At 46.8% G+C, this 20,902-nt stretch overlaps 1 protein-coding gene across 1 annotated transcript in view; it reads right to left on the bottom strand.

The window, feature by feature from the left end:
- Positions 1-13,861, bottom strand: part of CDH17 (cadherin 17) — a 44,930-nt gene extending 31,069 nt beyond the window's left edge. Inside the window, exons 1-7 of the mRNA XM_054385462.1 lie at positions 13,817-13,861; positions 9,568-9,666; positions 8,783-8,920; positions 6,262-6,400; positions 5,134-5,292; positions 3,403-3,602; positions 750-881 (exon numbers count right to left, since the gene is read on the bottom strand). Coding sequence (XP_054241437.1) covers positions 750-881; positions 3,403-3,602; positions 5,134-5,292; positions 6,262-6,400; positions 8,783-8,920; positions 9,568-9,666; positions 13,817-13,861 — 912 coding nt within the window. The remainder of the gene's footprint in view (positions 1-749; positions 882-3,402; positions 3,603-5,133; positions 5,293-6,261; positions 6,401-8,782; positions 8,921-9,567; positions 9,667-13,816) is intronic.
- Between the last annotated feature and the right edge of the window lie 7,041 nt (positions 13,862-20,902).

The following is a 20,902-nucleotide window of genomic DNA, read 5'->3' as shown; positions in this document are numbered from 1 at the left end:
CACTCCTCATTTATATTTGATCTCTGGCCTATTCTGTGCCCAAATTTCCTCCAAAAGGGGACAGAGGGTTTTCTGTCCCCTGGCAGGGAGCTTCAGTGAACTTTATAGTTGCAACTGCAAGTTCAGCTCAGCTTCTGCTGTGGAGAGATCCCTGAGGCCCCTGGAATCTGGAATATTCCTAAACCATCTAAATCTCCTACCCTCCACAATTGCCACTGCCTACCTCTTGCTCCTACCTACAATCCTGCCATGGTTAGTCTGTGTTGTATGTTACACATAGACTGTGGGCAGTGACTGGAACTGGCAGCCCCATGGAGAGATGTTGTGGGGTTCCAAACTGCAGGCTCTTGACAGTGCAGGAGATCATAGAAGATAGAATCAAGCAGGCTGGAAGAGACCTCCAAGCTCATCCAGTCCAACCTATCACCCAGCCCAACCTATCACCCAGTCCAACCTATCACCCAGCCCTATCCAATCAACCAGACCATGGCATCAAGTGTCCCATCCAGGCTTTTCTGGAGCATCTCCATACCTATTTCTTGAACATCCTTCATGCCTATTAAAGCCATTCCCAAACACAAATGACAAGAAACAAACCTTTTCTTCCCCCCCCCCCCCTCCATCCTTTCTGATTGGCTTTCTCCCATTTATTCCCACACCAATAACCAGAGCCTGAAACCTGCTCTGGGGAGGTTTTATGTGTTGGGGTTTTTTCTTCCCCACCAGTGAGGTTTTCTGTGTTTACTTACAGTATCCTTTTCTTCCCTGTCCAGTGGTTCAGTCACATAAATGACCCCATCCTGGTCGATGGAAAATGGGAGCCTGGGCAGCTTTTCCTTCTCAAAAATGTCATAAATGGCATCTGGTTCATTTGAGTGCACCTGAAAACACAAAAATCAGTCAGGAGTGCAGACTGAGATTTAACAGGGATCATTTCTGGACCATAAACAGAAAAGATTGCATTCCTGATAGCTTCATAAACCAGAGAATTAGCAGTCTGGCAAGCTCTTGGGCTGAGCTGCAGAAAACCAGACTGATCATTTATCTCTTATCTTTGAAGTGTTGTGATGAAGCCATTTTTACCCCAGTTTCTCCAGCTGTCCAAGTGGGCTACAGCACATTTTTTTTTTTTTATGGAAAGGTTTAGAGATGTGAAGCTGAATGGTAATACACAAGAAGAAGGCACTGTATGTGTTTGAATGTCTCAACACTAACTCATTCCATCTCCTTACACTCTTCCTGCCTGGTGCTTTGGTCTATCTAATTCAGAGTTGTGGAGCAACACAGGAAGTACCCAGCACCCATCTGCACTTGTGTGTGCACCTATCAAAGCCTGTGATGAGGGATCACATGTGGGAAGCTTCAGATTTAAAAACCAATGGATTAATTAGCAGACTGCTAATTAGTGAAGGGGCCCATACTACTACTAATAGTAATCCATACTACTAATAGTGAGGCCAGCAGGAGCAGGGAAATCATTCTGCCCTGTGCTCAGCACTGGTTAGACCACACCTTGAGTGCTGGGTCCAGTTCTGGGATCCTCAATTCAAGAAAGATGTTGAGGTACTGGAAGGTGTCCAGAGAAGGGCAACAAGGCTGGGGAGGGGTCTAGAGCACAGCCCTGAGAGGAGAGGCTGAGGGAGCTGGGGGTGTTTAGCCTGGAGAAGAGGAGGCTCAGGGCAGACCTCATTTCTCTCTACAACTACCTGAAGGGAGGTTGTAGCCAGGTGGGGGTTGGTCTCTTCTCCAAGGCAACCAGCACCAGAACAAGAGGACACAGTCTCAAGCTGTGCAGAGGGAAGTTTAGGCTTGATCTTAGAAAAAGGTTCTTCCCAAGAAGAGAGATTGGCCATGGGAATGTGCTGCCCAGGGAGGTGGTGGGGTCACGGTCCCTGGAAGTGTTTAAGAAGATCCTGGATGAGGCACTCAGTGCCATGGTTTAGTTAATTAGATGATGTTGGGTGAGAGGTTGCACTTGATGATCTTGAAGGTGTTTTCTAAGCTGGTTAATTCTGTGACTCTGTGATTCTGTTTGTGTTTTATCCTGCCTAGCAGTAACTGCATTTCATTTCCCCCTAGGCAGAACCAACATGGCATGTGACATTTATCTCCAGAATGGGAGCACCATCCCATGTTAGTTTTCCTTCCTTAGCACTGCACAGTAACTCTTGCACACTGGATCCAAGGAATCCTGCCATGTCGCCAGCAAACCATTTTGCATTTGCACTGGGAAAAGAGGAATATTTTGGGAATGAAGCATGCTGAAGGAGGGCATCTCAGTCCTTCTGAGGTCCTTTTGATGTAGCAGGTGTGCTGCACCAAAAAAAAGTGACAAAACTGGTCACAGCAGCTGTCCCTGAGGGCCGGGGACTGCCCAAAACAGGGTTGCATTGGAGCTGGTCCCCTGCCAAGCTCTTCTGCAGATGGAAGAAGCTAACCTCAAAACTACCTCCAGCAGGTTAACTCTTGGTTTGCCCAAATCTTGGAAGGGCTGAGTGTTAGAGCAAGGCTGGAAGTGCTCTAAGAAACACTTTGGGAGAGAATAGTGGCACCTCCACAGAGGGATCCAACTGCCATATGTCTGTCTGTAAGATCCCTTCAGGAGCTTTTTCTCTCATATTTTGCCAAATAGCCTCGTAAAGCACATTTTTCCTCCAGCCTGTAACAGAATTTCCAAACATTTCCTTTATCTATGGGATAGTCTCACACACAGGCAGTGCTAAGCAGCTTCTCCAAACAGAGGGGCAAAGTCTAGTCACTCTAATGGTTGAATCACAGAGTTGGAAGGGTTGGAAGGGACCTCAAGGATCATCCACTTCCAACCCCCCTGCCATGCCCAGGGACACCTCACACTACAGCAGGTTGCTCACAGCCACATCCAGCCTGGCTGAAAAACCTCCAGGGATGAGGCTTCCACCACCTCCCTGGGCAACCTGTGCCAGTCTCTCACCACCCTCATGGGGAAGAATTTCTTCCTAACACCCAATCTGAGTCTACTCACTTCTAGTTTTGTTCCATTCCCTCCCAGTCCTATCACTCCCTGACACCCTCCAAAGTCCTTCCCCATCTTTCTTGCAGCCCCCTTCAGATACTGGAAGGCCACAAGAAAGTCTCCTGGGAGCCACCTTCTCTCCAGACTGAACAACCCCAACTCTCTCAGTCTGTCTCCACAGCAGAGGTATTCCAGCCCTAATGACTATATCTCAGCCACCTTCAAACCATTAACAAGTTAATGAGACCTGCCCTAAAAATCATATCAAAAGGATGACTATATAAAAAACATCATTGGGAGGTGCCCAAGTCCTTTTGAAGATCCTTGATGTTGAATGCAGTGGAGACACCTTCACAGTTAGCTGGGAGAAAATGACTCTGTGGTACCAAAGAGATATGAAAGGGCCCTACCTGGCTGATGTTGACAGGGTGGACTTGGGTTGAGTTTTCTAGGATGTGGATGGTGGGAGGAGCTTTCCACAGGCTCTCCTTCACTGTGATGATCACATCAGTGCTGCTGGTGAAAGCATTTGTTGTCATCCCAGCCATGTCCTTCGCAGTGACGACGAGCGTGAAGGTGTCCTGCTTTTGAGGATCTAAGTAATAAGAGCCTAGAGAGAGAGCAAAGAGCCAAGTGAAATGAAGCAGAGATTGTGGAGATGGTTCAACAGGCCTTCTTGTGGCTTTCCAGTATCTGAAGGGGGCTCCAAGAAAGCTGGGGAAGGACTTTTGAGGGTGTCAGGGAGTGATAGGACTGGGGGGGATGGAGCAAAACTAGAAATGGGGAGATTCAGATTGGATGTTAGGAAGAAATTCTTCCCCATGAGGGTGGTGAGACACTGGCAGAGGTTGCCCAGGGAGGTGGTGGAAGCCTCATGCCTGGAGGTTTTTGCAGCCAGGCTGGATGTGGCTGTGAGCAACCTGCTGTAGTGTGAGGTGTCCCTGCCCATGGCAAGGGGGTTGGAACTGGCTGAGCCTTGAGGTCCCTTCCAACCCTGACAATTATTCTACGATTCTTTGATTCAACTGCCCACTGCCTCCTATATGCACCATGTTCCTCCTTCTGCCTCAAACTCACTACCTAGATGGACCTCAGTATCAAATCTCAGCAAGCAGTTTCCTCTGGCTTCTCTGAATGATGCAGCACAGCATCACATGGATGGAGTCATGCAAGACCTCTGTGCTGTGGTCTGCTGTTGTGCAGACACATCACTGAAGGGACTTCACTTCATTTAGGCTTTTGTTCAGCCCAGCAGTAAAGATAGGGGGTTTAAAATCATTGATGTTTAGTTGGGATCATGTGGCCAGTTGAGCTTTCTCTGCCTTTTTCTTGTTATTACTTTGAGGTCTCTAGATTTCGAGAGAGAGAATTAATCCCAAGAGATGCCTCATCATAGACCTGAGGGCCAGAGGATCTGCCTTTCTTCTTCCTCACTACTAACTTAGTCCTAACTTCCCTTGAATCTGGTGGGACACAAACAAACATCCACCAGATCAGGGCCTTGCTGGAGTATGTTCACAGGACCGAAGAATCAGAGTCACAGAGTCACAGAATCACAGAGTCACAGAGTCAGAATCACAGAGTTACAATCACAGAATCAGAATCACAGAGTCACAGAGTCACAGTCACAGAATCAGAATCACAGAGTCACAGAATCACAGAGTCACAGAATCAGAATCACAGTCACAGAGTCACAGAATCACAGAACCACAGAATCACAGAATGTTAGGGGCTGGAAGGGACCTCAAGAGATCATCAAGTCCACCCCCTCTGCCAGAGCAGGATCACCTATACCAGGTCACACAGGAACACATTCAGGCAGGTTTTGAATATCTCCAGAGAAGGAAACTCCCACAGCCTGTTCCAGGTCTCTGTCACGGCGCAAGAAGTTCCATGGAATCACAGAATTGTCAGGGTTGGAAGGGATATCAAGGATCATCTAATTCCAACCCCCCTCTGCCACAGGCAGGGACACTCCCCACTAAATCAGGTTGCCCAGAGCCACATCCAGCCTGGCCTTAAAAATCTCCCTGACTTGGTGTATTCAGCTCTGAACATCAGAGCTGTGTGGTTGTTTGGTTCTTATGAGCACCCAGGAACTGAGGCTTGCTCTTTGACAAACAAGAATCTTTTTTACATACCTGTCCTACTGGGTGAGATTGCTCCAGTGACATTGTCAATCTGGAAAAGCATTTCTGCATAAGGGTTGGGAAAGTGATGGAGAATGCTGTAGGTCAGCTGCGCGTGGGGTGTCGAGGGATCGTCGCGGTCAGTGGCGTGGACATACATGAAGGGCTTGCCTGATGGGGTTAGAGAAGCAACAGTGGTAAGAGGAGACTGAAACCTCAGCACACAGAGCATGTGAGCAGAGCCCTCAAACCAAGAAGGTAGCTTATGGGAAACTGCTGCTCTTTCATTATTTCTTCACTCTGCTCTTCTGTCATTCCATCTCGAATACTGCATCTGCTTCTGGTGTCCCGTCACAAGAAGGACACAGAGCTGTTGGAGCAAGTCCAGAGGAGGACCACAAGGGTGAACCAAGGGCTGGAGCACCTCTGATATGAGGACAGGCTGAGGGACCTGGGGGTGTTCAGCCTGGAGAAGAGAAGACTCTGCACATTGAGTCTCCTCTTCTTCAAGCCCAAGAGCCCCAGCTCCCTCAGCCTATCCTCAGCAGGGAAATGTTCCACTGCCTTCAGCAGCTTTGTGGCTCTGTGCTGGACTCTCTCAGGCAGTCCTCTGAGGTCCTTCTTGAACTGAGGGGCCCAGAACTGGACACAGTATTCAAGATGCAGCTTCACCAGGGCAGGGTAGAAGGGCAGGAGAACCTCTCTGGACCTACTAACTGCAGCCCTTCTTATCCATGCCAGGATACCCTTGGCCTCCTTGGCCACAAGAGCACATTGCTGGCTCTTGGGCATCATTCTCTCCACCAGGATTCCCATCTCCTTTACCCCAGAAGTGCTATTCCAACACCTCCTTGCCTTTTCCTTGTATTCTACCTGCTTGGATCCTTGTTTTGCCCAATCCTGTGGGAAGGAAAACTGATCTTTTCTCTGAGTTGTTGAAGTACAGCACCCACTTTATCTTTCCAGTTACCTAACCTACCTAGCTATATGAACTATATTAACTATTTATATATCTTTATATAGTTAATATAGCTAATTGTCTTGATATATGTTTCATATGTGTATGTATTTCTTTCTTTCTTTCTCTGTCTACTAGAATGATATCTATTAAGTACCCTCTTTAATGGTGATGATGAATACCTGGCCGGGAGTTCTGCCTCACCACTCCCGTGTACTTTGGCTGCTCAAATTCTGGTGGGTTGTCATTGATATCCAGTACATGTATTGTAACAGCATGTGGACCTTCCACCACGTTTCCCATTTCATCAAGACTTTCCACCTTGATTTGGGAAAAAAAAAACAAACCAGAAAAAACAACCACCACCAAACATCAAAATCCCAAGAAGTATCACAGGCTCACAGTACATTAGAGGTTGGAAGGGACATCCAGAGATCATCAGGTCCAACCTCCCTGCCAGAGCAGCATCACCCAGGGGAGTCTGCACAGGAATGCAGCCAGGTGGGGTTGGAAAGGCTCCAGAGAAGGAGACTCCACAACCCCCCTGGGCAGCCTGCTCCAGGGCTCTGTCAAGAAGTTTCTCCTCATGTTGAGGTGAAATCTTCTATGTTCAAGTTTGAACCCATTGTTCCTTGGCTTATCACTCTGCATCACTGGAAAGAGCCTGGCCCCCTCCACTTGACACCCACCCCTGAGCTATTGATAGACATTGATCAGATCCCTCTCAGCCTTCTCTTCTCCACACTAAACAGCCCCAGGGCTCTCAGGCTCTCTTCACAGGGGAGATGCTCAACTCCCCTAAGCATCCTCATGGCTCTCCCTTGGAGTTTCTCCAGCAGGTCTCTGTCTCTCTTGAACTGGGGAGCCCCAAACTGGACACAGGATTGCAGCTGTGGTCTCAGCAGGGCAGAGTAGAAGGGCAGGAGAACCTCCCTAGCCCTGCTGGCCACACTTTTCTTGATGCAAATTAAAAGACCTAAATGAACATCAGGGTACCAACCCCAAGTCATTCCTACTGCGATGCAAACACGGTGAGAACCAACACTCAGTGGCTCCATCTACAAGGACAACTCTACAATGATTACTCACCAACAGTAATTTGCCACACAATAAAATGCTAACACCACCAAACAACCTACTCCTGCCTGCTCCTGGCAGGAACATATTTTCAGAAGGCAATTTCTCCCTTCCAGTCTCAGCAGACTGCTTGTATTCTTGCACAGCCTAGACCTCATGCTTTTCTTGAAATAGAAATAGATACTTTCTATGGGACAAGGAGAAAAACCCAACATGAAATAGGGGACTCAAGTGTGCTGTTGTGAATCTCAACCAGAAAACTGGGGTGACAAAGTGAAGGGCAAAGTCTAGTCATTCTAATGGTTGAATCATAGAGTTGTCAGGGTTGGAAGGGACCTCAAGGATCATCCAGTTCCAACCCCCTGCCATGGCCAGGGACACCTCACACTACAGCAGGTTGCTCACAGCCACATCCAGCCTGGCTGCAAAAACCTCCAGGGATGAGGCTTCCACCACCTCCCTGGGCAACCTGTGCCAGTGTCTCACCACCCTCATGGGGAAGAATTTCTTCCTAACATCCAATCTGAATCTCCCCATTTCTAGTTTTGCTCCATCCCCCCCAGTCCTATCACTCCCTGACACCCTCAAAAGTCCCTCCCCAGCTTTCTTGGAGCCCCTTTCAGATACTGGAAGGCCACAAGAAGGTGTCCTGGGAGCCTTCTCTTCCCCAGGGAGCCTTCTCTTCTCCAGACTGAACAACCTCAAGTCTCTCAGGCTGTCCTCATAGGAGAGGAGCTCCAGCCCTCTGCTCATCCTCATGGCCCTTCTCTGGACACCTTCCAGCCTGGCCTTAAAAACTTCCATGGATGGGGCTTCCACCATGTCCCTGGGCAACCTGTTCCATAGCCATATTGTCACCCGCTGTCCCACTCCCAGCAAGTGCTTGGGATGAGATCCTTGGGAGGAGTGTAACAGCAAGGTGAGCACAGGATGAGCTCTTCCCTCTAATAGCCTCCAAGATCTGCCAAGAAGCTCTCTGGTGCTCTATTACAGAGGTTGGATCTGTGTCTCTGCCTCTAAATGCCATTGACTCATATTGTTTGTAACTAAATGGATTATAATCTTCCTCAATAGATTGTAATAGTTTGTTTTCCCATTCCAGACATGGAATTCACCCTATCAGTCTTCAGAGATAACAAGTGAGTCTCATTCAGGAGCTAGATTTCACTTCCAGTCATGTGTCCTCCTCTTAAAAGGGGAATCCAAAGGTTGTTGGTGGTAATATTTGTTCTCTCAACACAACCTTCCTGTGCTAAAGGAGAATACCCCTATTCAAAATCTTTCAGAACTCTGAAACCATGTGTCTTCCAGAAAAAGCTTGGTACTAAAAATGAAAGAGCTGTCTGTAAACACAGACAAAAGAAAGAATTTGACATTTCAACAAGTTTCCATTCATTTGGTTTTACAGAAAGGGGAGAGGGAGAGGGAGAGGGAGAGGGAGAGGGAGAGGGAGAGGGAGAGGGAGAGGGAGAGGGAGAGGGAGAGGGAGAGGGAGAGGGAGAGGGAGAGGGAGAGGGAGAGGGAGAGGGAGAGGGAGAGGGAGAGGGAGAGGGAGAGGGGAGAAAACCCAAACCAAACTGAATATGAATAACTCTGCCCTTCCCCTTTTTTCATTCATTTTTTTACCTGCAGCTTGTGCTCTGTTTTGTTCTCCCAGTCCAGAGAGCCATTGAGATACAGGATTCCTTTCCTTGGTGCCATTTCAATTACTCCATCTGTTTCACCAGTCACTCTAAAACTCACAGCAGGTGGCTTGGATGTGAACTAAAATGAGGCAAAATCAGTGGCAAAATTACCATTTTTTTTTTAGTATTTTCACAATGATTGAAATAATTTCATGGTTTTGATGTCTTTTAAAATCCATTGTCAATGATATTCCAAGCTTTTGCTCAAACAAATCTGCTCTTTTCTGCTCTTCAGTAAAGGAGTTTTCACATGATTTCCTGAATGCTGCAGGAAATCCCAGCCATGGTTGGTTTGCAAAGCATGGCTCTGGCTGAGCAAGGGAATGGAAAAACATCACACACAGCCTCCATTTGCCTGGGAGCTGGAGCTATCCTTCTGTGGTTATGGCTTTGGGGAGCAAACCTCTGAGTTGAAGGAAAATGATGACCTGTGAAAACCCATTCTCTAGGAGTGTGAGTGTTGTTAATACCTGTCTGAGGAGATGCTCTTAAAAGTCTGTTTGTGAGCAGAGGTTGCTCTTAAAAGTCTGTTTGTGAGCAGAGGTTGTCTCCTGCTCTTTGCATGTAGCCTCTTGAATTGCCAGAGAGAGGAAGTCAGAGTTAATTTCACATCCTCTCACGGTTTTGTTTTTCCCACCAGCAGAGATGGCAACACTTCCCATGAGGTCAGTGTGTGCAAGCTATGGACTCCCTGACGAGAATGGATACCCGGGGATGTTTGATTACCTGGTAAATGAAGCGCACCCCTCCTCCTTCTGGAACAGAGAAATCCATGTCCTTCAGAGGCCCAGTTACGTGCAAGTCCCCCAGATCCTGGCACACAGCCTGGGAGACAGAAAGAAAAGGATGGAGGGAGGCAGCTGAGAGATGTCTCCTGTCACCAAGCACAAAGAGCAGCTCACAGGATGTCAGGGGTTAGAAGGGACCCAAGGAGATCATTGAGTCCAAGCCCCCTGCCAGAGCAGGACCATAGAATGTAGAGCAGGTCACACAGGAACACATCCAGACAGGCCTTGAAAGTCTCCAGAGAAGGAGACTCTGCAACCTCTCTGGGCAGCCTGTTCCAGTCTCTGTGACCCTTACAGTGAAGAAGTTCCTCCTCATGTTGAGGTGGAACCTCCTGTGCTGCAGCTTACATCCATTGCTCCTTGTCCTATCCCAGGGTGCAACTGAGCAGAGCCTGTCCCCTTCCTCTTGACTCCCAGCCCTCAGATATTTATAAACATTGATTAAATCCCCTCTAAGTCTTCTCTTTTCCGGACTAAAAAGCCCCAGGGCCCTCAGCCTCTGCTCCCCAGGCAGTGCTCCAGTCCCCTAATCGTCCTCGGAGCCCTCTGCTGGACCCTCTCCAGCAGGTCCCTGTCCCTCCTAACCTGGGGAGCCCAAAACTGAACACAGTACTCGAGATGAGGTCTCACCAGGGCAGAGTAGAGGGGAAGGAGAACCTCCCTGGATCTGCTGGACACACTCCTCTGAATGCATCCCAGGACCCCATTGGCCTTCTTGTCCCCCAGGGCACATTGCTGTCCCATGCAGAACTTGTTGTCCCCCAGCACTCCCAGGTCCTTCTCCTTGGGGCTGCTCTCCAGCAGATCCCCTCCCAACCTGTCCTGCTGCAGTTTATTCTTCCTCCCCAGGTGCAGGACTCTGCACTTGTCCTTATTGAACAAGGTTCCTCTTTGCCCAGCTCTCAGTCTAAGTCATGCTGGATGGCTGCACAGCCTTCAGCTGTATCAGCCAAGCCTCCCAGCCTGGTGTCATCAGCAAACTTGCTGAGCAGACACTTTGTTCCATCATCAATGTCATTGATGAAGGTGAAGCTCTCCATCACGGAGCCTCTTGCAAGTTGTTTTGCTGTGGTACCACAGAGGAGGTATTTGCAACAGACATCTCTGGATTCTTTAGTGCACATCCAATTTTAGAAGCAGTTATTTGTTAATTAATTTGAAAGCATACACTTGGGCCTTGTCCTTTTCTAACCACTATGTAATTAAAAGAGACTTGAGCACACTTTCACCAGCAAACAGAAGCACCAAAGAGCTGAGAGCAACAGAAAGTTCATAAAATCCTTTCTTAATCAGCTCTGTGTCCCTAGCAGGATCAGCCACATCCTATCCAGGGGCTGCACAGGTCCTGTGACCACAAATGGGTCAGGAGACCCTAACCCGTAGCTGGGGATGGGGAGGAATTGGAGCTGCACCCCTTGTCATTTCCTCAGTAAATCCAGACTGGATGAGGCCTTGGGCATTCAAGTCTAGTTGAGAGGCATCCATGGCAGGGGGGTTGGGGCAGATGATCTCTGAGGTCCCTTCCAGCCTAAGCCATTCTATGATTTGGCTGCACAGGTAAAATTCCCTTTCTTCTGGAGTAAAACCAATTATGGTTTGGGGTTTGTTTGGGTTTTTTTGCCTTACAGCTTTGCGGTGCCATTGTCACCCTGTTGATCACCCTGTGGAGCTGGGCTCGGGAGTGCATGTTCTCTGCTGCATGACTTTTCCCCTGGATTTGGTCCTAGTGCTGCTGGGACAGCTGTGTGGCCCCTCACAGCAAAGCACAGTCTACATAGTACCAAGGGAAAGCTTAACTCTGCCTATGACAAAAACACGGCCAAGTGGAGTGCAGCCTCCCCTAAAGCACTGCTCTGGATGTGGGGGTGTGTGGGGTGGGGGTTTACAAGTGGTGTTTGAATCATGCCAGATTCTGCATAATATTAGCCAGAGATGCTGCCCTTGTCACATATGAGGCTTTGTGGCTCCTTTCCCAAACAGGAAAACTAAAACATTGTGAGAGCTGGAAGAGGAGGGGGTGGGATGCTAGGGAACATTACTGACAGCAGGAAAACAAACAAACAAACAAAAAAACCCCAAAACAAAACCCAAAAGGCCTTGTAATAGGTACACATTCACAGGTTCACAGACTGCCTTGGTTTGGAAGGGACACTCAAAGGGCATCTTGTTCAACCCCCCTGCACTCAGCAGGGACACCTCCAACTACAGCAGGCTGCACAGGGACACATCCAGTCTGAGCTTGAATGTCTCAAGGGATGGAGCCTCAACCACCTCCCTGGGCAGCCTGTTCAGTATTTCACCACTCTCACTGTAAAGAGCTCCCTGCTGATGTCCAAACTAAATCTGCCCTGCTCCAGTTTCAAACCATTGCCCCTCATCCTATCACTCCAAGCCCTTCCCACATCCCAGGAAAATGTATTTTACAGCTACCTGTCACTATTTTTGTTGACTGCTGGGCTCCTCCAGGGACAAAACATCAGGACCCTGGATCTGACCTGCTCCACCTGTTCCTGTGCCACACTGGTGGGCACAACCTGGCTGCTGGAGGTTGTTCCCAGGGCTGTTGTGTGGATGGGATCTGTTTGGTCATGTTCTTTTCCATAGAGGAACAAAGGCTGCCATTATAAAACCCAAGAGGTTCAAAGTGCAGGCTGTGAAGCCAGGAAGAGATATCTCTTCCTGTTGATTAAAATTACTTTATGTGGACCATAAATACTTCCAAACGTATGTCTACAGCATGAATCACTGCTCAGGGGCCTGAAGGGAAAGTAGGGTTTCTCTCCTTGGCCCATACCTGGCAGGCATCCCTTCTGAAGATAGCTCTAATGCCTGCAGACTGGCTTCATGGCGAGTAGACACAGCCAGAGGCAGCAGCTTCTGAAATGGGAAGGGAAGAGGAGCTCCTCACTACTGCACATCAGTCCCACCCCTCAGGGGCTCTGTATTCTGAGGCATATTTAACAGATATGTGTCTTGCTCAGCCTTTAGCTTTTTCTGTTAACTTTATTTGGAAAGTAGAAGTCATGACTGTAACGTTTACAGACATCAATAAATCAGAGAAGCAGAGAATTACAGAATCAGAGAATTACAGAATTAGAGAACCAGGGAATCAGAGAATCAGAAACAGAGAAACAGAGAATCAGGGAATCAGAGAATCACAGAATTAGAGAATCATGGAATCAGAGAATCAGAGAATTATGGAATCAGAGAATCAGAGAATCAGAGAATCAGAGACTCAGAGAATAAGGGAATCAGAGAATCACAGAATTACAGAATCACAGAATCAGAGAATCAGAGAATTATGGAATCAGAGAATCAGAGATTCAGAGAGTAAGGGAATCAGAGACTCAGGGAATCAGAGAATCAGAGAATTATGGAATCAGAGAATCAGAGATTCAGAGAATAAGGGAATCAGAGACTCAGAGAATCACAGAAACAGAGAATCAGAGAATTATGGAATCAGAGAATCAGAGACTCAGAGAATAAGGGAATCAGAGACTCAGAGAATCAGAGACTCAAAGACTCAGAGAATCAGAGAATCAAAGAATCACAGAATCAGAGAATCACAGAATGGTCTGGGTGGGAAGGGACTTCCAAAGGTCGTCCAGGCCAAACCCCGTTGAATTGAACAGTTGGGGCCCCTAAATGGCATAATTAATATATTTCACTTCCAGAAAACGCTCTGAAAAGGGATTTACAGAGATGGGATGATGAGGATAAATGATTTATATGCATGGTTTAAACTCTATGCTGTTATAAGCCTTGGAGTACATATTGATAGTGTAGCACTTGTCTGGATTGTAGCACAGAACATGACGGAGATGTCTTTGCTCTGTGGGGATGTGTGGCAGGCTTTTTAAATCTTTTCCAGCATTAAACCCACTTATTGGGGGGGGGGGGAAAGCAGTACACAAGGAGGAAGTACAAGAAGTAAAAAAGGTAAATTGGTGTCTTTCCAGCTTCTTAATGTTCTTTTTTTCCCTAATGACTGACATGTCTTAACTTTTGGCCAAGGGGTCACACACATGTCAGGGCCACACTCCCACACCCAGAGTCAGAGCTGCTCTGCTGACACAAGCTGCCAGCCTGACCTGCAGGCTGGGATGCCCTGTGGCTTAGAGCTCAGAGGCTCACAGGCAACCTTTGCTGTTTGCTCCCAGATAAAACAAGGAAAAGCTGGAACTCACCAAGTGAATGACGAGCAGAAACTGAAGTCCACACTGCTTAAACATGCTGCAGTATGCTTTGCTCCAGCTCCTGAAAAAAAAAAGAGGTGAGAGCTGCTTTAACCCTACAGAGCTGGCCCAGGCTTTTAGAGAAGAAAGGCTACAGCCAAGTGTCCCTGAAGCTGTAGGGAATAAGCAGCTGAAGGAAGGACCAGGGAAGCTCTGCCCATGGAAGGAGACTCCTAGCTAGTTGGGAATGTCATGGCCATCAGGTCTGTCCCCAGTGGTGCAGAAGGTGCCCCATAGAGTGGGAGCCTCAAGCAGGTGTCAGAGACTGAGAGTGGCACAACACACCAAGCCACGCCACCTCTCTGTTGCAATGGCTCTATGTCATGCAAGCCCTGTTTTCATTTCTGCTTTGCTGGAGGCAACACCACGTTCACAGGAAGCACTGAAACCACAAGAAGATGAAGGGCTTGCAGGGGCCATCCCCAGGCCTCTGCCCTCTGGTTACAAGAAAAAACAATAGTTTGGTGTAGCTTGCAGAGCAGAGGAAGCTGGAGGTGCCATAGAATCGTGGAATGGTAGGGGTTGGAAGGGACATCTGGAGATTATTGAGTTCAACTCCTCCCTGCCAAAGCAGGGTCACCCAGGGCAGGTCACACAGGAACACATCCAGGCAGGTTTTGAAAGTCTCCAGAGAAAGAGACTCCACAACCTCTCTGGGTAATCTGTTCCCAGCCTCCATCACGCTCACAACCAAGAAGCTTTTCCTCATGTTGAGGTGGAACCTCCTGTGTTCCAGTCTGTATCCATTGTCCCTCATCCTATCGCCACTGAAAAGAGCCTGGCCCCTTCTTCTTGACACCCACCCTTCAGACAGTTGTAAACATTGACAAGACTCCCTCTTACTCTTCTCCAGACTAAACAGCACCCCTTAAAACACCATGGCTGCTGGAAACAAAATTTCCAGCTCTAAGGAATCATAGAATGGCTTAGACTGGAAGGGATCTCAGAGATTATCTACTCCATTTCTCCTGCCATGGACAGGGGTACCTCTCAACCAGATTCAGCTGCCCAAACCCTCATCCAGTCTGGTGTTACCTCCAGGGAGGAGGCATCCACAGCCTCCTTGGGCAATCCGTTTCAGGGTCTCATCATCCTCATACTGAAGAACTTGTGCCTCAGCTCCAGTCTCACCCTGCTCTCCCTCAGCTTCAAATCATTGCCCCTTGCCCTGTCTCTAGACACCCTTATGAGAAGTCCCTCTGCAGCCTTCCTGTGGGATCCCTTCAGGTACTGGAGGCTCCTTCCAGGTGTAAGGAGCCCTGCCTGCTTTGAATTTGAAACAGCTGAGCACACACTGTCATGCCTTATGTTACATCCTCCTGGAATCTAGGTGAGTACCTTGTAATTAAATCCTGCTTTCTCCCTATCTCTGTATTTGAACAAAAAGAATGAGGCTACTTCTGGAGAGAGGTGAACCTGGGGTACACCGCTGTCCTCTTCAGTGGTGCTCCAGGTAACTCATATCTACAGCACAGCACTGTCCCATGTGGGCCCAAAGAGAAGAAAATGGTGTAGAGGCACAGCTCCCACCAGATGCCTTCCTAGTTGGGCTTCTCAGCACACCTCTTTTATATTTTGGGGTTTTTTTTACCTCTTTTCTTTCCTCAGTGGTTGACCCAAGGCAGGACCTGGAAATATAGAAACTGCTGCCCACATTGCTGTTCTCTCCAGCACTCAGTCTGGGGCATGCCACAGGACTTTATCTTGCAAACCCCATTCTGAGCAGGGTCTCTAAGTGTGTGCAGCTATGCCCTTTCCCTGGGCTGTAGCCAGCTGCAAGGGTACTGGTAGAAATAAAATGGAATCACACAGAGACATTCAGGTTGGAAAAGACCCTCAGGATCACCAAGTCCAACCATTAACTCCACTCTGCAAGGTACCCCCCTAAACCATATCCCCAAGCACCTTTAAACACTTCTAGGGTTGGTGACTCAACGACCTCCCTGGGCAGCTCATTCCAATGCCTAAAATCCTTTGAAACCAGAAATAATGATGAAAATCATTCCATTTTCTAGGAAATAAAGGCTGGAGGTGAACCCCATGTAGTTGCCTGGCAGTGATGCCTACTGAGCAGGTCCCCTCACTGCCCTGCCTGCAGCCAAAGGGGAGATAGGGCCTGGCACAGGCAGGTCAAAGGTAGAGAATAGTTTGAACTTCCTGGGAAAACACTTTGAACCAAGACTATTGCTGATATTTCAGTTAGACAATCAAAAGAAATTCATTTAATTACACTCTCTCGTCAACAGCCTCTTCACTTCCCTCCTCCTGGTCTCTTCTGAATACACCAGCCAGTTTCAGCTACTCTTTGTGGCATGGTGGGAACTCCAAAAACATGAATTCCTTATTAATTTGGAGTGACAGGTAGGACAGAGGACTGTCCCCAAGGGTAAATCTTTAGTGTGTGCCCAGCAGCTGCCTGCATGCTTTGGGCTCCCCAGTTCAAGAGAGACAGAGACCTGCTGGAGAGAATCCAACAGGGAGCCATGAGGATGCTTAAGGGACTTGAGCATCTCCCCTGTGAAGAGAGACTGAGAGCCCTGGGGGTGTTTAGTCTGGAGAAGAGAAGGCTGAGAGGGATCTGATCAATGCCTATCAATAGCTGAGGGGTGGGGGTCAAGGGGAGGGGGCCAAGCTCTTTTGGGTGGTGCACAGGAATAAGACAAGGAACAACAGGTTCAAACTTGAACAGAGAAGGTTTCAGCTCAACATGAGGAGAAACTTCTTTACAGTGAGGGTGACAGAGCCCTGGAGCAGGCTGCCCAGGGGGGTTGTGGAATCTCCTTCTCTGGAGCCTTTCCAACCTCACCTGGATGCCTTCCTGTGCAGACTCCCCTGGGTGATGCTGCTCTGGCAGGGGGTTGGACCTGATGATCTCTGGAGGTCCCTTCCAACCTCTAATGTACTGTGATGATTCTGTGATCTGCCCCTCTGAGGGAGGCATGGCCCCTTGGCCAGCCAGCAGTGGAGTGACAGCAGGGAGCTAAAAATCCTGGGGGAGGCCAGCAAAAAGTGATAAAAAAGGCTATGGGGTGGTCTGAGGATGCCTAAGAGAGGAAGTAAGACCTACTCTGTTGAGGAGAAAGTTCAAGGAAGGGACACATCTGGCCCTGGCAGAGGGGACAGAAGATGGTGGGAAACGCGCTCCTCACGCGGCTGTGCGACCGCCCTGGGGCTCGGCCAGGACTCTCTGTGCACATCTGATTACGAAAGAGAGCAGTGGAGACAGAGCCATTTTGTAGGCTGCAGGTTTACAAGGCAGCAGCCTTTTGCTCTTCCCTTCTTTTTGAGTGCAAACATCAGCCCCTAACGTCGTGCTGGGTGCAGGGCCAGGACGAGTGGCTTCATCGAGCGCTGGAACGTTCCATTGGGGCTGGAAGCTACCACCAAGCACCACACTGCCAAGGAACCAACCCCCCAAAACACAGACTCCTCTGACACTCAGAATAGAATTATTTGTGTATATAAATTCATACAAAAGTTCTCTGTAACAGGGCAGTTTCAGGATTAGAATAGGAACATCTTAACTAAAAGCAGCCTGAGGTCTGGCTGAGGACTAGAGCCATATTTTCCCCTTCATTTCTTTGTTTCATCTCAGTCCTACATCCATAATAATCCCTTTTGGTTCCCCTGCCTGAGCAGAAATCTCCAGGAAAGCCATCACAAATGTCCCAGCATCTTTTAATAATAAACATTCAGAGAACAAAGAATATTCCCAGAGATTAATATCAGTAACAATCATATTTTGTTCCCCTCCCCAACCCCCCCCACACCCCCCCCCCAAAAAAAAAGTTGATTTTCTTTAAATGATGGATTTCAGATGTTCAAAATCCAGTAAGGAGAAAACAGAGGAAATTCATCCAAAGCAAATACAAACCAGACAAAGCCTTAGCACAGCAGTCATCCATTTTAAAGGACAACTGAGCTGTCCAGAAACACTGCCAGAAAAAGTCTCCAGCAAGACTCTGGCTTCAGCTTTTCAAATCTTTCCATGCAAAGGAGCTTAGATCACCCCTTACCTGTAACATGAAAAGCTTATTGTGCTCTACAAACACTTCTTGCTTTCAGCTGTGGGAATCTCCTTTGCACAGGTTGGCAGTGTCTGGCTGTGCTTCTCCACACAGTTTATAGTTCCTCAGACTCGCCCTAGAGGTTCAGGCTCAAACATTAACAGCAGGGAGAACTATTGATTCTTAATGACAGGGTGTGGTATGAAACAGCAGCCAGGTAAGGAAGCAATGTTGCTCCAAGATCGTTTACAACCTTCAGTATTTCTATATGCTTTGAGCTTTTCTTTCTGAATTCCTTCTTTTTCAGTGAGGTTGTGAGAAATTAAGAAGCAGGCCACGGGCAGAAGCTGCAAGAGGGAAGTTATTGAAATCTAACAAGGACAAGTGTAGAGTTTTGCATCTAGGAAAGAACAAACCCATGAACCAGTATAGGTTGGGGACTGACACGTGGGTAGGGCACCTCTGGGGAAAAGGAGCTGGGAGTCCTGGTGGACAGAAGGATGCTCATGAGCCAGCAATGTGCCCTTGTGGCCAAGAAGGCATTGCAATGGACTCCTGGGGTGGACTAGAAGGACTGTGGTTAGTAGGTTTAGAGAGGTGCTCCTGCCTCTCAACTCTGCCCTGGTGAGGCTGCATCTGGAATATTGTGTCCAGTTCTGGGCCACTCAGTTCAAGAAGGACCTCAGGGAACTGATTGAGAGAGTCCAGCTTAGAGCCACAAAGCTGCTGCAGGCAGTGGAACATCTCCCTGTGAGGACAGGCTGAGGGAGCTGGGGCTTGGAGCTTGGAGCAGAGGAGCCTGAGGGCTGCCCACATTGCTGGGGATGAAGATGTGCAGGGCAGTGTGGGGAGGATGGAGCCAGGCTCTGCTCAGGGATGTCCAAGGACAGGACAAGGGGCAATGGGGGCAAGCTGGAGCAGAGGAGGTTCCACAGAAACAGAAGGGAAAAACTTTTACCCTGTGAGGGTGTCAGAGCCCTGGAGCAGGCTGCCCAGAGAGGTTGTGGAGTCTCCTTCTCTGGAGACATTCAGAACTTGCCTGGATGTGTTCCTGTGTGACCTGCCCTGGGTGATCCTGCTCTGGCAGGGGGGTTGGACTGGATGAGCTTTAGAGGTCCCTGCCAACCCCTAACATTCTGTAATTCTGTGACCCTTTCTGGAGGACAGGAGGTGGAGAGGAGAAGGCATGGACCATGGGTGAGGATCAAGTTTGCTGCTTGCTACACAAAATGTTGCTTTTTCCCCAGGTTCTAACTTCCGCTTTCTATTTCCGCAGCACATGAAGATTGCTCTTGGATGTTGCTAAATCACTTGTGCAGCACACAGAATATTTCCTAAATTCCCAAAGCAAGAAGCATTGATTACATCTGGAAGGTGCCACTTCTGGAAAAGCTTTCCCTTTCTGCTTCAGATTAGCACACTTTTCCCTCAAGGTCAATGTTTGTTTCTCCAGGGGAGGAAAAAAAAAAAAAAACAACAACTCTCTAATCTGCATTTTCAGCATGATTTCAGACACAACTGTTCTCCATTTGCTCATGCACTCAGAATTATTCAGACTTTCTCAAAGCTGCCTGCTAGCAGTGAGTTATCTTTAGAGCACAGCTCAGACATCACAGTTTCCATTAAAACGTTAGAACTCTTTGTTAATGATTTCAAAGTCAATATAAATAAGGGGGGGAGGTAACTGAACTTCCATGGGAATATGCTGGCTTTAAGTGACTTAGATGCAGATTAATTGTGTACTAGATATGAATGACAAGTACTTTCAGCAAGAAGTATAAATAGGTTGTCAGGTAGGGATAGGACTAAGGGGAATGGAACAAAACTAGAAATGGGGAGATTCAGATTGGATGTTAGGAAGAAATTCTTCCCCAAGAGGGTGGTGAGACACTGGCACAGGTTGCCCAGGGAGGTGGTGGAAGCCTCATCCCTGGAGGTTTTTGCAGCCAGGTTGGATGTGGCTGTGAGCAACCTGCTGTAGTGTGAGGTGTCCCTGCCCATGGCAGGGGGTTGGAACTGGCTGATCCTTGAGGTCCCTTCCAACCCTGACAATTCTGTGATTCTATAATAAGAATATATAAATATAAAATCCTAAAATATAAATATGAAATCCTAAAATATAAATATGAAATCCTAAAATGCAAATATGAAATCCTAAAATATATATGAAATCCTAAAATATAAATATAAAACCCTAAAATATAAATATAAAATCCTAAAATATAAAATCCTAAATTGCATATATAAAATCCTAAAATATAAATATGAAATCCTAAATTGCAAATATGAAATCCTAAAATGCAAATATAAAATCCTAAAATGTAAATATAAAATCCTAAATTGCAAATATGAAATCCTAAATTGCAAATATAAAATCCTAAAATGCAAATATAAAATCCTAAAATATATATTAAATCCTAAAATACAAATATAAAACCCTAAAATACAAATATAAAACCCGAAACTATAAATATAAAATTCTAAATTGCAAATATAAAATCCTAAATTGCAAATACAAAATCCTAAAATGCAAATATAAAATCCTAAAATATATATGAAATCCTAAATTGCAAATATAAAATCCTAAAATGCAAATACAAAATCCTAAAATACAAATATAAAACCCTAAAATATAAATATAAAATCCTAAAATATAAATATGAAATCCTAAATTGCAAATATGAAATCCTAAAATGCAAATATAAAATCCTAAAATGCAAATATAAAATCCTAAAATATATATGAAATCCTAAATTGCAAATATAAAATCCTAAAATGCAAATATGAAATCCTAAAATATATATGAAATCCTAAAATACAAATATAAAACCCTAAAATATAAATATAAAATTCTAAATTGCAAATATAAAATCCTAAAATGCAAATATGAAATCCTAAAATATATATTAAATCCTAAAATACAAATATAAAACCCTAAAATACAAATATAAAACCCTAAAATATAAATATGAAATCCTAAGTTGCAAATATAAAATCCTAAAATGCACATATAAAATCCTAAAATATATAT

Source organism: Indicator indicator, chromosome 12 (assembly GCF_027791375.1).
Source record: "Indicator indicator isolate 239-I01 chromosome 12, UM_Iind_1.1, whole genome shotgun sequence".
Classification (NCBI taxonomy): Eukaryota; Metazoa; Chordata; class Aves; order Piciformes; family Indicatoridae; genus Indicator; species Indicator indicator.
The sequence above is the reverse complement of the archived record's forward strand: the minus strand, read 5'-3'. Positions and strand labels throughout refer to the sequence as shown.